Genomic DNA, 16826 nt, shown 5'->3' with positions numbered 1-16826 from the left:
GCGGCGGAAGGGTGTGTCGTCACTTCCGGGGGGCGGGCCGCTTCCCGGAAGGCAGCGAGGGGCGGCCGCGGGGCCCGGCAGGCCTCGGGGCGGGGGGCGGCCGCGGTACCGTCTCACACGGCCTGGAACCGGGCTCAGACCCGCGGCCCTGCGCGTCTCCCCCCAGGTCCTCGCTGCCTGCCCCCCCAGCCCCCCCGCCTCCCGCAGCCGCTGGGGCCTTCAGGGCTGAGCCCTGCCCGGAGGGGACAGCCCGGCAGCCTCTGTAGACAGAAATAGCTACTCCTATTTAAAACTTACTCCTTTTCTCGTTCACGCGGCGCTGTTGTGTGCTGGGTTTGGTGGTGGTTGGGTTTTTTTCCTTCCCCCCACCCCCAGCAGGGCCTAAGGCAGCTGCCCAGCTGGGACAGCAGCAATCGCTTTAGCAAGACCAGTGGACAGCAAGGGAAAGTGGCATCCCAGTTACCTCAGAAACACGGGGGAGACACTGCTGAACACAGCCAGCTATGCAAATCCAGAAACAACTTTCTGTTCAAGCGCCGCACGAGCAGGGAGGGCTGCTGGGGTCTTCGTGCTGCTCCATGCGGAGGGGTGGGCAGGGAGGAGGACGCAGAACCAACACCCTGTGGTGCCGGTACTGCCACGCAGGTAGAAAGTGATGGAGGAGGTTGTGGTTGGTGCCATCAAACGAAGCCGGAGGCTGGTGTCTGATTGTCTTTGGCAGTCACGCAAAGCCAACGCAAACCACAGGAGAGGTGAGGAGGGGGAAGGCAGCTGCTGCAGATCAGATCAGCCAGATGCCAACGATTTTCAGTATAACTCACTTTTATTGCACAACACAAACTTTATATCCACATTTTTTCTACATATTTTAAATAAAAAACATAGACTATATATTACCTGAAACAAAAAGTCAAACGTAGTAAGAAATTATATGCTACAATACCCACAGTATTAAACATCACGCATCAGCTTACTTAAAAACAAAACACATTTGGAGATAATTCCAAACCCTGATCATTAGCCTCCAGGCTGGATTTTCAAAGGCATTACAGGTTACAATGCATAGACACATACAAGTTATAATTCAGCAAAACAAAACCCATTTATAAAAAGTCACAGTGAAAGTGGAGGTAAACTTATACTAAGCTTGTGTAAGTAAAATGACTAAGAACTGCTGTTCTGGAAAGCAATTTCCAGTTAGAGGACTATACACAGAAGATAATAACAACACAATTACCCTCTGAAATCTTAGCTTATTTGCAGAAAGATAATGAAAGACTGGAGGTTTTCTCTGTTTGTTACATGAAATTATGTTTCCATAGCCCAAATCTCTGAACTACCCTGGGTCCTCTCTACTGTGTGTGAGCAACCTGAAAACAATTTACAATTGTTCACCTACAAATAATTAAAGAACAAACAAAGGGTTCAGTAATACCAATCATAACTTACAAGCCAGCGGGGTCTATAAATTGTCCAGATTAAAGTAGTTATTAAATGAAGAAAGTGAAAGAAGTATAATCTCCCAGAGGTTTATGAGGTGTTAAGAGATCGTTTTTCTACAGTATTTGCTGTGAAGTCTTCTCTTACCTGTCAGGGGTTGCATCCCTAACTTGATTACTTGGCTTTGCCATGCAAAGAAAGATCAGTGCATAAGCTGTGGCACAAAGGTCTTCAGACCTCCAAATACCAATGCCAAAATTCAGCTAGTGTGACCCCACAGCCACCTCACCTGTCACTGCTGTACTTCCCAGGGTAATCCACAGACACTGGATTTTCCGACCCACTTAATACATCACAGTACAATAAACTTACACAGAAAATGGATGGACACAGTGGAGGTTAGCTGGGCTTCCAGACAGGGCTGGATCCTCTGCCTGATCTCACACATAAATGCTGCTGAATGTTCCTCACAGCACAAGAGTTGAAACAAAATGGAAAGAACACTCTGCAATGCAAACAATCAGCTCTGACATGAGATTTTCCCTGTTGGCACTTCCATCATCTTCCTCATCATGTCACCTGTCCCAGGTCATCTATAAACAAGAATGAGCAGTGAGAATAAAGTTGGGAAGGCACATTCCCAGGGGTTGCAAACGCCAAATGAAGCTAGAAAATCACAACCTTTAATTTTATCGCTATTAAAAAAAAAAAAAAAAAAAAGAAAACAAGAAAACAAATAAGAGATCACGGGCTTATCCTTCAGCTCAGAGCAAGCAATAAACAAGGCCCTTAAACCCCAAAATACAGGCAATTAGGCTGAATACATATTACTATGAAACAGATGTAAGCCCTTAAAAGAAGAGTTTACATTTCTTAACAGTCTTCAGAAAAAAATAAAGCAGAAGAGTGAAATTAAAGTGATTATCTATACATAAGGTTTCTTAATTCATTTATTCAGGTAGTTTTGTCAGTAATAAGACTTTCACTGATTCTTTAGTAACTATCAGTCACCATATTGTAATATTAGGAGAATCTCTTTAGTTTAAAACAGATTAAGTATTCACCTTGCAAACAAATTTGAGGGTACAGCAGAAAGAAGAAATAGGTTTCCTGCACATAAAGTTGTACATCTGAAAGATCAGAGAACGGGGCAAGGACCAAGGGGGAATCCAGGCAGAGTCATTATCACACCGTGAATCTTCAGGCTGGACACTTCATCTCCTCATGCCTCTTACACTTCATCTAACGAGACTGAGATGTGGGGGAGTGTGGATGGGGATCTCACCAAAACCTTCCTTCAGAGCTTACGAGGACTGTCCCTGGGAAATACACTGCAGAACTAATTCCCTCCCACTTTTTCATATTTGCAAAAACCAGCACATGCTGAATGAATGCACAGGATACATTTTAAACAGGCTGTATTCGCTTCGGGGGGGCAGTGAGCAGCAACCTCTGCTGGCTTTAGATTTCGCTAGGAAAACACAGACATACCGAGAACCTTCAATAAAAGAACTGGCCAACCTGTCTTTCCCAATACATACATTGGAACAATCTGGCTCAAAACAGATTAGGGCTTAGCAAAGCTATTGTTTAAAGCAGTTTAAAATATCGATATCCTTCAGAGTTTGCTGGAATTTTAACCATCGCTTCAGTAAAGGCCAGATTACGTGCTTGTGGAAAAGAGTACATTTCTCATATGAAAGAAGACTTCTGCCTTCAAGGACGTGTGGTAGCCAAACCCAACCCTGTGACTACTTCGTTTGGCTGTTGAAGCCACAGGCATCTACACAGAGCAGAAGAATAGAGACCGCAACTGAATTGACAAGTGCTGGTGCTCTTAATGGACTCACTGTTGAGAACCAAGATTTTTCATTTTCCTGTTACTGTAACAGCCTCCACTCTTTCAGACATTGAACACCTCTGGGATGAGCGATTTTACAAAATGAGGGCAGGGGATATCTAAGGCATAACCAGGCTTATCCGAAAACCAATGTTTAACTCAGCCCTTAACTATCCTGCTAGTCTCAGGAAAGAGTATTACACAACTGAACAACAACAAAACCTCAAAAATATTCACATTAACAAATTCAGGTCCTTTCATATATTTTACATCATGAAGTGTCTCCCAGGCAGACTTCCTAAAACTTAAAAAAAAAAAAAATCCATCAAAAGGGGGGGTAGACAGAACTTCCTGCTGCAGTAACTCGCTGCTTTTGCTGTTCAGATAACTAAGTCCTGAAAACCCCCAACACAAACCAAAGAACCCACATTCTCCTCAGTGCAGAAACTGATCCTTCCTTATAGGTTTTGGTTAAAATCAGCTTCTTTTTTTTTTAAAAAAAAAAAGAAACAAATCCAGCAGTCTCAGAAGAAAACATGCACTACGAGGACAAAAAGAATCTGCTTATTGCTCAAAGACTTCCCAGATCAAAGATGCTAGCACCTTCACTTTCCTCCAAGGAGGACAGAAGTCCAGCAATGAGTATTTCAGGTTACTACATAGAGTATTGTGGTACTCAAGTTAAGAAGCACGCACCGATTTGAAAAGTTATGTGATTTTAAAATTTGTCGTAAACTCTTGAAATCAACAGTCATTAAGTGGGTGCTGCACAAATATCTTTATCATGTCATTTCTGAGGGCTTTACAGATGAGTAGGTATCCTTCCTATTTTACAAGCATAAAACAGATGCAGAAACTTTTAATGTGCTATGAAATTGGCCAAGTCACTTAATATGAGACCTGATAGTACGATCTCCTTTTGCTCCCCGTTAAATACCACCAGACAACCCACATATAGATGGGAAGTTAATATGATGAGTCATGTTTTTGTTCAGACACGCAGCAATCTTAAGAAAAAAAGCTAACAATTCTACTTTTTAAATAACTGTCCCTCAACTCTCCCACCATTACCCCCAGTATTCATAAAGAACAGAGTAATCACTACAATCCAGGTATGTAATCAGTGCTTTGAAAATATTTGAGAGTTCTTATTTGGGGAGGGGAGTTTATTCTGACACGTATTCCTTTATGTCAATTTGGGACCAAAAATGGCATGTATCCTGCCTCAGAACATGAAATAAAAAGTGTCTTTCCCTCTAACTACATGACCTAAATGGACTGACATGTACTGTCCTTTTAATGATCTGCAAACATGATATACATAGCAACATCATATTGATGACATGAGACCGTTTACTGTATGACCGATTTGTCTATGGTGTCAACTCACAAACACAGGGTATTTGGGAGCGTGGGGTGGAAAAGTAGCAGTGTAGATGATAGAGTGGCAAAAAGCTAAGTAGGAGAAGCACAGAGAAATAGGTAAATGTGTTCTAGCAATCCTCTGGCCTAGCTAGGTATGAAGAAAAGTCCTAAAGAAAAAAAAAAAAAGCAGTATTACATAGGTATTTAGTTTAATTAGACAATTATAAAGCACTCACGATATACAAAACCATCTATCATCTTAAACATGGATTTAGTAGATCAGCTACTCACATTTTTGCTGCAAATGCAGATTTCAAAAATTACGCTATATGCCAAGAAAAGTCAATAATGTTATATAAACCAGTTATTAGATTATACTCCCTCGACATCCACCTGCACAACTCTTCTGTTTCTGTCAAAAAATGAACACATATTAGGTAATATCTTCTAAATAATTGTAAACAAAGACTGCTTAGAAGAAGTGTGTCATTGCTAACAATATTGTTAACCTGCACAAATCACAACACAGAATGTATGTATTTAATGAAAGCATGTCAGCTCAAATCCATGTTTTCTATATTGCACTTAATGTTTGCTGTCTTCTGGAGGATCTGAAGGATGAAAGCTTCAATTAAGATGTACATGGTACAGACCAAGATTTTAATCTTATCTTTTTGGTTAGGTAGTCTTCCTTCCTTATTTAAGCACTAAACAGGAGAAAGTTATAAAATATTGGGGGTGTGTGCACATTAAGAAATAACAAACATGATCCAAACAGGGATTTTGTTATTATAGCTTCTCTAGAACAACAGCAGAAAAATTCTTAAAGCCAAACCAAAAACCATACTGTTAAATCAGACTTCCATTTCTGCAAGTAGTGCTGAAATTCAAACCAGAGTCACGTGCCACATAAATACATGTATGGGAAGCAGCAAAACCCACTGAATAACCCAGTAAAACTGCAATCCTCATTGTAGTCTCCAATTAAACTGATACTGAAAATCTTGAACTTCAACGTCTCAAGTGTACAAGCAGCCAAAACTTTGTAAGCCTCACCTTTAAGTTCGTCCATCATTTTATCAGAAATTGTGGTTTACAGTTTAAGATTCTCGGGGAGGGGGGAGAAAAATGAACCCAGCAGAGTAGCAAAGAAACCATGCAAGCTTCCTCACCTTTTAGGGAAACTTCACTACTCTCAGCTTGACTTTTAATTTTGGGGTGTCAAACAACAACTTGTAACACAAAGGCCAATCAGTATCTTGGAAAACCATTTAAACAAACTTAAAATTAAGATTCAAATGCATAAACCTCCTCCTTCCCTCCATTTCAAAATTTAAGCTCTGAACTTGAAACTCAGCACTTGACAAAGACCCTCTGCAAGTAAACTTTGCAAGTAACTCTGCAAGTAAAAAAATAAAAAACCAGAGATCATTAGAACTATATGCCCCCACCTCAGAGAGACAATTTACTAAGAATTCCTAAATTAAATACATAAAAGCATGACAATGCAAACAGTTTGCCTCTGTTTTGCAAGACACTCTGATCATAAAGTTCTTAGAATTATTCTGAGAATTACCTCAGGTAACTGAGAATATTAATCATTGTAATTAACATGTTTCCTAAGTGTTTTGGTCAAAAGTTTAAGTAATATTCTTGGATTAACTAATCCAATGGAATGCAATATGCAAACACTTTCCCTCTCCCCTCACGATTATTTTGAGGCCACTTCAAGTGGGGTCTTTTAGAAAAATACTCAAGCTTTCTGTACCTCACAAAACAGTAGTATTTTCAGATGTTTGGATCAATCTTTCAGGTTTAGACATAAAGTAATTCAGCTTTGAGATGTGATTAACGTCAGAAATGCAACAATTACCTTCTGAAAAGAATATGATTCTGCAATGGCTGCCTCTTTCAGTGTGGAAAGAAATTTCCTCCTCAGATATACCCATTTATAATTGGAGAAACATTTGAATATGAAGATTGACCTTTTTTCCCCTGATATCACACCAGGAAGGGTCAACAAGTATGTTAAAAATTAGACTTAATTGTCTGAAGAAGGTGTGGTGAAGGAAGCACTTGTCTAGTATCATCACTTGACCAACTCTAGAACAGTTATTCTCACAGAATGTAAAAAGAGTCAGTAACAAAATAATATACATTAAATATTCCTCTAACTTCTGCTAATAGGAACATACATACAGGGTTTTCTCATTTACCAAAAGCCTTTGTAAATGACCTGATTCTATTAGAGCTTCTTTTTTGTAAATACTGTAAACATTTAGAATTTCTAAGGCTAAAAACAGGCACAAGTCTTCCATGAACAGTTATTATTCCTAAAAGCATTAAGGAATATATTCCAAATCTGCTATTCCTTTTTCTAACAAAGAAAATAACTGAAATATAATATTATAATTCACAATGCAGATTCTTAATTAAAAAATGAATATAGCTTCATCGTGACGACAATTAATAATATATAGGGAATACTCCTTGTTTTGTTTTGTTTTTTAAATGACCTATTACATGAAAATTACATTTCCAGAATCTCTGTGCTGGGCGTTACTCAGTTTTATAAAGTGGTAAGTTTAAGTGGTGATTAGAACATTTTTAAGTGGGTAAAATTGAACCATGTTATGTCAGCATTATTAGCACCCCGGCTTTATAATAATGCAGGTGAGACCTGCAATATCCATTTTGCAGACTATGATACTAAAGCCACATGTCAGGTGGCACCTTTTAAAAGATGTTAAGATGCTCCTCTCCATAATTTCCATGAGGTGATTTTGTTTTGTGCCTCGTTAAGGTACCTGAGCCAACAGTCTTGTTTCAGGCTGGTTTTTCAAGATTTCAGAGGTTTTTCAACCTCAGTAACAGGTTCCCTTTTGCTGAGCAGCGAAGCGTTAGCCAACACTTCAGCAGACTGATTCCAATACGTGTTAGCAGCAATGCATTTCCAGAGACATGTTGCAAAAATATTAAAAGCAATTGTCGTCTAGAAGTCCTTTTATGCCTGCACCATTCTGGACAAAATAACTCACCACCAAGTAATCTTGAATTCATAGATAGGACGCTTGCAGTAATAGTGATTTATCAGGTGTTTATCACAGACACCAATACACTGATGATCCACAGTTATCCCTCTGTCAGACAGGTCTGTCACAATACAGTGCAGAAGATCATATACATCAGCCACAGCCTCCCAGGGGCCAAAAGATACATCTACTTCGCAGTGATGTTCAAATAGCTTTGTCTCACTTTCACTCCTTTCAAAACGTAAAGAATTGAAATGTGGGCATTCATAGGGAGTGATGGGCATCTCTTCTTTGAAGACACAGACCTTCAATTTTGCAAATCTTGCTTTTCTTTGCATAGCTCTAAGCTTTGCTATTTCAATTATCCGCTCCAAATGATCTAAAAAAAAAAAAAAGTTGAAAATAACAATGAAGCGCCTAGCAAAAGAAAACCAAATACAATCATTTTGTGTGAAACATACTACTGCAGTGTTTAACAAGTTATTCTTACCATAATATTAGCAGCAACAGGAAGCTGCACGTAGCTAGGTGTAGAGTAATTGATTCAATCTGCTATCTTTTGTCCTTACTATAAGCCCAAGTTTATTCAGTGGCAGGTCCTAACAGAACAAATGCAGAGGCAGAGAAACCTTCTCATTTAATAAGCCTTGCATGTTATGGCCTAGATCTTGCTCCCTTTTAAGACAGCAGAAAAATCCGCATCCTTGGATGCGGCAGGAACAGATCTGGCGTGGAAACCTCAAAGATCTAAAGAGCATGAAAAGTATATAATAAAACTTCTCAAATACAATGAAATTAGTTTGGAAGTTGCAAGCAGATCTGAAAGCACCATGTATACTATTCAATTCACGCTAGAAGAAACAGTCAATACCATTTTATTTACCTTTGTAATATGGCATTAGGCCCAGGAAAGCTTGTCTAACTTTTTCTCCTTTCAGAGGCTGAATATCCTCTAGATTGTCTAGCAATGGTCCTATGGAATAATACTGAGCTTCCTTGTAAACTGACCTCACTCGTTCTCTTGGTGGCAGGTCACCAGACCGCAAGAAGTTAAGTATGTCTCTAAAAAAAGGGCAAAAATATTATTAATTAACACAACATAACTGTTGCAGGTGGGAAAGGAGAGGAAATACTGGATATTCATCGTTTACTCCTTTGAGACAGAAATCCTTACACTTAGACAGCAACTGAAATAGGCATATTTCCAAATTTTGTTTTTAAAAGCATTTGCCACATTCAAGTGTCGAAGTGATCACTTCACATTTTGCCTCTATTAATGTCAAGACTCATTCAAAAAAATACCACCATATTTTAAACAAAAGGTTCAAGGTGGACTAACCACTTAAAATAGAGGAGGACACAGTGTTTCATGGGAAAGAGATCGTAGTTACTGTATTTCAAATTTAGGTCTGTGACAAAATAGTCTTTTCCATTTTCCTGGTGAATCATATACATGGACATTTTATCCCACACAGAACCAGGATTCTAGCTAAATGGATGGTGCATTTGCAAAGGAGGTGTTCTTTTCACAGGATCAGGGCCATATATGCTTTGTTATTATAATAACAGAGACAACATTTCCTTGTAGTTCTGAAACAGTGTTAAGCCGCAGGATTTTTTAACAGGGAAATGAATCACTTTATAAGCGTGAACCAACAAAACTGTTACTGACCATATCAAACCAAACAAGTGTTGCTGCAATCTTCATTAGAATGTCAACAAACAGCACGTGCTAACTTGGCACTCTTTGCCAGCTGTATTTTCAATTCAGATTGATAACATCACAAATGAATTGGTTTTCCAACAAAGCAGGAGGCACTTCCAAATTGCCAAATGTAAAGAAACAATTATTTTCAAATAAATATAGTGGCTTAATCTATTTCTGTCCCAGATTATGCTACAATCCGAATGTGCTTTGAAAATAATTCAGTACTGTTGAAGAGATTAAGGAAATGTCTACAAAGCAGGAAGAAGAAATGTAAGTTAAATTGCAAAATCTGCTTTGGGCTAAGACATTAACCCATGAACTCTGCTTATCTTTTATAGCAATCTCAGACCAGTTCAAACAGAGCATTAGTATGATCATGGTAGTTTAATTAAAAACAAAACAAAAGCTAAACACATAAGAAGAAATCCTGAAGGTGAAGGAATATGGCACTACCAGCACAAATAATAAAAAAAAAAAATTCTGCGAGGCTTGGTTTTTTAGCAGTTATGTTATAACCTGTTTAAACACTGAAAGCATCAAACTTTCAACTGTTTAAGAAACCTAGATGCATTCCTTCCATTCCCACTCTATCATAAACACTGTAACATCAATCAAAAAACAGTGCTGTACAACAGAGCTTCCTATGAAAAGGACTGCCAAATACATTCTTTTTTAAAACATCAAAGCAGCTTGATACCTTGGAAGGGGATACTCTAGAGGAGACAATGTACAAATTCAAGACATTACTTGTTTTTATTTTCCCGCTAAGTTCTTAAGAATAAAACAAATAGCTTTTTAATCGCAATATACTTGAGATGTTTTGAAGGTTTGGATGCCAGCCAGTCACATCTACCTACTACACAAATATGACTAACTAAAAGGAAAAAGTAGTGTTAAAAATTAATTTTTCTTTAAAAATAATTTTCTTCAGTAACAACTTTTAAATTATACTGCTGAGGACACTGTACATACCCAAAGTAGGTTCCATCTCTGTCAATAAAGTATCTGCCTTCAGCATCTGTTGGAATATAGTGTCTTCCACTAAACATAGCCGCCAACATTGTGTCCTCATAACGTCTCAGTGTTGACAGTCTTGTTGTAAAATACATGCCTCCTACGTTTAGTGGAACAACTTCTGGAAACTGCAAAAGCAATCACATCATCAGAAATGAGCCTCCAGTCCTCTGCAGACACGTTCAGGCCAAAAGGGGTACAACTTCCAGAAGACATAGCATGTGACCTTTGCCACTGTGCCATAACTTGGTGCAAAAATGCTTCTTTCCTGGCCTGTTGCCACAGAACAGTGAGGTTCAAGGGTTAACAACTTGAGTATGTTGGTTGGCTTCTGGGTGTAATGAGTGAATGTTTTAATTTTACTTAGACATCTGAAACAGCAGTAATCGCTCATCAGCTTTAATACCAGATATTCATTAAAAGCATTTGTGTCTCCTCATAACTCTCTTGGGGAAAAGGAAAACCAAAACAACATACACAACCCAACCCACCCCCCTTAAACACACACACACACAAAAGGTAGGAAATCTCAGGCCAACCTTGGGACTTGCACTCAGCTGCTACTCCACCGGGTTCTTTTAGATTACACTACTATATGCTGGAAAAAACCCAACCCAGTGATTCTGTATTTACATTAGGTTTACAGCAGGCCTGAAAGCCGAGTACCGCACCTTCAGATGCCTGGTACTAGGCTAAACACTTAGTTGTATCTGTCAAGTACAAATATGGATGGTAATTCTGAGTAACGCTGCCAAGCTATTGAATTTAGTAATTTTATTAGAATTCAAGAGACTTCGTTTTATTCAACCATTTTGTTACTAATGGAAAATGAACTGGCTATGCTGAAATGCTCCAGCAAAGATCTCCGGAATGCTTCGGCCGCTGGGCGGTACGTGCTGCTGGCAGAGGACCTTCCCAGCTGCACAGTGCCGGAGAGCCCTTACCTGCTGAGGCAGCAGAGGTAGCGCTTGTCCCGCCTGGGTTGCGGTAGGAGTGGCCGGCTCTTGGAAATCATCCTCCGCATCCGAGCTCGACATGGCATCATCCGGGTTCCCACTCACTTTGTTCTGCCCCGTAACTACCACCATCCCTCTGGCTCCCCTAAGCAGCTCTGCTGGGTGGGCAGCCGTGGCACTGCCAACTGGGAAACCGGACCCAAATGACCCCGGCGCGCTGCCCACCGGCTGCAGCTCACAGGGCAGGCAGGGCACGTCCCTCCCCGGCCTGACAGCGGCAGTTCACCGCGGCATTGCTACGCGGGGCAACGAGCGGCGGCCGGGCTGTACGGCGCTACCCCCGCGGGAACGCCGCTCGCAGCGCCGTCCCCAGGTCCGACGGGCACCCAGCCCCGCCAGCGGCCGGCTGAGCCAGCGGCCGCCATTGGCTGCGCGGCGCGGTGCCTGATTGGCTCCGGCAGCCTTTGCAGCACAAATGGCAGCCGCTGGGTGGATCTGAGTGGCCGCTGCTCCACGCCGCCCACCGCCATTGGCCCAGCCGGGGGCCCCGCCCCGCCCCCCCAGCGCAGCGCAGCCTGCGGGGCACGGCCGGCGGCGCGGCCCGGGCTCCGCTTGCTGCCCGCCTTCCCTGCGACGTGGGAAAAGGGATTTTCCGACCACACGGAGCGAACGGGCGGCCTCCAGCGCAGTGCACCGCCTGGCGCCGCGCACGGAGCGGCACACTCACGGCTTTAACGCTACGGATTACCCCGCGCCTCTGCTGATGACCGTTTTCCTGCACAGCGACACCAGCTACGCGGCTGTCACAGGCCCTTTCAAACGGAGGGTGGGACGGACCAACCACAAACTGCATTAAAATCAGCACTGAACAATCAGCACTGAACAGTCAGCACTGAAAAATCACCATTGAGCAATAAGCATTGAAAAAACACCTCTGAACAACAATCTTTGAACAACAACCATTGAAAGAGCAGAGGAGGAAAAGCTCGAAATCGTACTGTTCTCTTTAGGCTGCGCTATGTTTAAAAAAAAAAAAAAAAAAAAAGTACCTCCCGTTTCCAGGGTTGCTGTGGTGTCTCCGCTGGCGTAACAACATCCAAAGGAAGGTGCTGTACTACTGGAGGTTCGTCTGGCTCTCTGACCCTGCAAGCTCCTTCTCTCAAATCATTATAAAATGGAAAAAAAAAAAAAAAAAAAGGAATATTTGCACAAGCACATCTACATGTATTTATTGACTGTTTCATAAAAGTTGCTTCCAATCAAAATAAACAAGCAGGAATGACGTACAATTTTTACAACCATTATTAATTATTCTGCCTTACTAATTCTGCTAATCCAATGCAGAGAGAAATAGGATACTCCTGGTCAAAACATATTCCTTACAGAGTTTATCAGAGCAAAACCTCCATATTCAGTGGGACTGTACACAGCCAACTCTCACAAAAATTTGGAGATGAGTTCTAGATGCTGTTTAATGCCCTAATAAACCGAGATAAGTAGGTACCATTAAGTTTCAAAAATTTCTTTTTAAACTGCAGCTTATTAGAAGGTTTATCTCAGCTCAAGACAGTATTTAATTTCTCTACAGTTCAGAAGATGGGCTTTCACTTCATAATCATTTTTCCACCACAGTACAATGCATAGGCAGATAAATAAGGATGGAAGGGCTTCTCAATGTCCACAGCTTATTAACAATTTTAAAATTTGTCCTGAAACGTTTATCCTGACATCATCAATTATCAAAAGAGTTAACTATGCCTCACAGATAAAGAACATGGACAAAATAAATGAAAGATTATTTTGGTAGGACTCTTCTAAAAAGTAAACAAATTATCATCAAGAAACAGCTTGCAGAAGCTTGATTTACAAGATCCAAAATTGAGTGCAAGCCTGTATTTACTGTGAATGTATTATTTATAATGCTGTTACTTGACACCAGTGCTTTGATGCTACATTTCCAGTTCTCTTACCCTAAGACTACTGAAAAGAACTCAAGACTGACCAAAAATGTGATCTTTAATTGTCTACATTTTTCAAGAATGTCCAATAGATTTCAAGTAAATGGAGAGTACTCTGAATAAACAAATTCAGCTCCATTAAGCATATTGGAATCATAGACCACAGAATGTGTTTTGGGTAAATTCATCCATTTAGCACTTTACCACAAAGGTCCTCTACTCCCAACAGAAGCAGAGGCTTGGGAAAAAGGAATTCTTCTTCCTGCTTCATAATCCTCCTTCAACAGGACACAAAGGTTTAGGAAAAAAAAACATGAGAGAGCATATGTTAATTATGTTACACTCAGGAGTAATGACCTCCATTGCCACTGGAACATTCACACAAAACAATCTCCTAAACAGTGAGGTTTAGCATGCAAGACATCAGCCCATAATTAGTCCAGGATTTCAAGACTAAGATTAGTGGCAGTAAAATGAAGAGATTGATCATTGACAAGTTTAACCTGTTTTTTAATGCTCATTAAAAGGCAAGCAAAGTTCCTCTCCAGATCTGCTTCACCTCCTGTTCATCCAAGGACACAGAGCAGTGGAACAGCAGTACGCTGACGGAGCAGAGTCTTCCTGAAAGAAAAACAGAAGCTAATCACTGGCCAGTTTTCCGACATACAATCTTCTGCATTTTGGTTCTTTACATTTCATTTCTCTTCCTTTCATGAGGAATATATCTCCATCTGAATATCCTCTTCTTACCACTTAAAGTATGCACCATAATTATAAACTATGCGCAAAAGTATTTCTTTGTTAAATCTCTCATTAAAGTCACAGCATTTGTTTTGTTTATTTAAACTAAGTAAATTGCATCCATTTCGCTTTCCAATTTGTCTAGGTCCAGATCAACAGATAACTAATGAGAAGACATCATCAATAAACAAAATTATTACTAAATCAGATATTTAACTGAACCATATGGCAGCACCATCCAACTCTACCAGAAACGCCTCCTTCCAGTTTACAAGCTACCTGTCATTTAAATGGCAGAGGTTAGTTTCCGGAGCTTTGTTATTGACAGCTCAGATCCTTGCTCACATCCACACACCAAAGCAAGGTTACTAAATCACAGAACCACACAACCATTTAGCTGAACTGGACCTGCCAGTTTTGCTTCATTCCCTAGGGAGTGATAGCAACCCTACAGCTGCATTGAGTTTTACTTGGTGCTGTGTTTCAAAAAAGCCTTTCAAGGCTCTGGTGTTCCCTCAGCTTTTCCATATTGGTTTAAAAACCTTTCTCCTCAATTCCTTCTGACAAATACCTTCTGAGGTGACACGACTGCTAGCAAAGTTACATACCTATAAGAAAACAACATCATGATTACAGGGTCAAAGTCTTTCTCATCAAGGTACTGATGTATGAGTCCATCATAGGAGACCTGCACAAACTGCTGTTCAAAGTGAACTCATTGGAAGGTGCTTCTTTTGGGGAGACACCAACCAGACTGTTAGGAAGTCTCTCCCTTTTCCAGGAGAAACTGGCTCCCTGTGAGGATGCAGAACGAGGCACCACTCTGCAGTCTCTCCGCAGCATTCTTGAAGGGACTCCGATGATCCGAGGTTTGTGTGAACAAAGTGGGAGAAAACATGACATGCAGTTCATGCTAATGAATCCACATCAGAACAGCAAAGAAACATCCTGAAACAGGGCAGGGATCCCTGAGCTGCGGTAAGCTGTATTATGCATTTGACTGTAAAATCCCGGACGTACTCAGCACCTCTAGTCACCAGCAAAAGACAATGAGGAGTATGATGAAGGGATGCTGCTTGACTGTAAAATCCTGGACATGCTCAGCATCTCTAGTCACCACAAAACACAACGAGGAGTATGACAAAGGGATGCTGCAACTTCTCTGTAAGAGAGGCCGTGTGGGACACGACACGACACCTCAGGGCTGGTGGCCTTCTCGGGTGGGCACGGGCCAGCAGGGAGGCCAAGCCACCAGCTGCTGAATGACTGGTGCAAAAAGGCTACTACTGGTCGCAGCAACCACCACCTTACACAGGGCTCCGCAGCACCGACAAGCTCTCATAAGCTTGACCCAGTTTTCCAGTCGCACCCCGAGCATGGTGGCATCATCCTGTCAGGGGATGGTGCAGCTCAGGCCCAGGGGAGGGCTCCGAAATGGAGCCAGATGCTAGGGAAGCCGGCTGCCCAGCAAATTAAGCGTTAATTAGGCACTTTAAACTGTGGCTTAGCGCCTTGCTAGGTCCTTCCGAAGAGCCTAAAGGTTACGGGGTTCACCGGCCCGCACCTGCGGGTGGGGGGGCCGCCTGCGTGTGCCCGGCCCGGCAGCAGCCGCCGCCTCAGCGCTGCCCGCCCAGCGGCCCCCGCCGGCCGCGTAGCGCCGCGCCCACGCCCCCTGGCGGCCCGCGGGGGCAGCGCCCGCCGCCACCTCTGCCGGGGAGCGGGAACGGCCGCGGTGGGGGCGGGCCCGGCCAGGCCCGTGGGTGAGCCCGGGAGGGCGGCAGCGGGCCGGGCCGGGACTGCGCCGCCCTTGCGGCTCCTCGCTGAGGGGAACGGCCCGTCACCCAGCGACCCGCGCCCCCTCACAGCCACCGAAGGCCGCGCACGGTGGCGGGGGGGGGGGGGGGGAGGGTGGCGGGCACCGGCGCTGCCTGAGGCCGGCGCTGGGGGGCGCTCCGGCTTCACTTTTTCCTCACACCTTCACACCTGGATTCGGTAGGATTTGGGAACTTTATACCGAACCGTTAAAATTAACTTATTTCCTGAAACGTCGCTCCTGAACGCGCAGGTGTAAAAAAGCAGCAGCCTCAGGGCGGAGCTACAGCCGCAGAGCGGGAGAGGCAAAGCGGTTCCAAGAGGCAGAACCGCCGGGGGGCAAGGCAGGGATGTGGGGAAGAACCCTTAAACTCCCAAATCCCACGCCACCTCCAGCGCCCTTAAACTCCCAACTCCCACGCCACCTCCAGCACCCTTAAACTCCCAACTCCCACGCCACCTCCAGCACCCTTAAACTCCCAACTCCCACGCCAGCAGGCTGAGGACACGGAGGGACCGGCGGGGCAGGCTGCTGGGTGGTGGGATGGTGCCCGCAGCACCTGCTTTGCAGCAACAAAGGCAATAAGCTAAAATTTACCTTCTTGTTCCTGCGGTAAATAAAGCTCACCTCTCACTAGGATACTCTAAATTTATTTTTTCCTTCTCTCCCACCTGTTAAAAGCCAGCAAAGATCCAAACTCAAGGACATGAGATCATCTCTTCCATCAGTATCTTGCATTATTTAAATCTTAACTCTGAGGCAAAACACATTCATAAGAAAAGAACCACATTTAAAGCATTTATTTTGAAAAATACAAAAGGTCATTGAATTGTAATTGTACAGGTCACTTATCAGTTTTTTTTAAATAAAAGATATTTAACAATTTCCACATGAGAATAAAACAACTGTTCCACAAAAAAAAAAAATATCTTTAAGGACAAGCACAGACCACTCTTGAA

General features: G+C 42.5%; 1 protein-coding gene across 2 annotated transcripts; it reads right to left on the bottom strand.

The window, feature by feature from the left end:
- Nucleotides 1-804: 804 nt before the first annotated feature.
- KCTD7 (potassium channel tetramerization domain containing 7) lies at nt 805-11760 on the bottom strand. 2 transcript variants are annotated; one of them, XM_040615065.1, is made up of 5 exons: nt 11344-11760; nt 10358-10527; nt 8561-8739; nt 7684-8056; nt 805-2033 (listed from the first exon to the last, which is right to left on the bottom strand). In XM_040615065.1, coding segments are annotated over exons 1-5 (867 nt in total). In that variant the 5' UTR covers nt 11488-11760; the 3' UTR covers nt 805-2032. The 2 variants fall into 2 exon arrangements, with proteins under 2 accessions (XP_040470999.1, XP_040470991.1); XM_040615057.1 differs by lacking the exon at nt 805-2033 and having other exon boundaries at nt 3782-8056; nt 11344-11759.
- Between the last annotated feature and the right edge of the window lie 5066 nt (nt 11761-16826).

Source organism: Falco naumanni, chromosome 1 (genome assembly GCF_017639655.2).
Source record: "Falco naumanni isolate bFalNau1 chromosome 1, bFalNau1.pat, whole genome shotgun sequence".
Lineage (NCBI taxonomy): Eukaryota > Metazoa > Chordata > Aves > Falconiformes > Falconidae > Falco > Falco naumanni.
The sequence above is the reverse complement of the archived record's forward strand: the minus strand, read 5'-3'. Positions and strand labels throughout refer to the sequence as shown.

Coding starts and splice junctions, on each gene's coding strand:
- KCTD7 (XM_040615057.1), bottom strand. CDS start 11,487: ATGGTGGTAGTTACGGGGCAGAACAAAGTGAGTGGGAACCCGGATGAT. Junction 10,528..11,343: donor TACCTCTGCTGCCTCAGCAG/GTAAGGGCTCTC, acceptor TTGCTTTTGCAG/TTTCCAGAAGTTGTTCCACT. Junction 8,057..8,560: donor CCTAATGCCATATTACAAAG/GTAAATAAAATG, acceptor TTTTTTTTTTAG/ATCATTTGGAGCGGATAATT.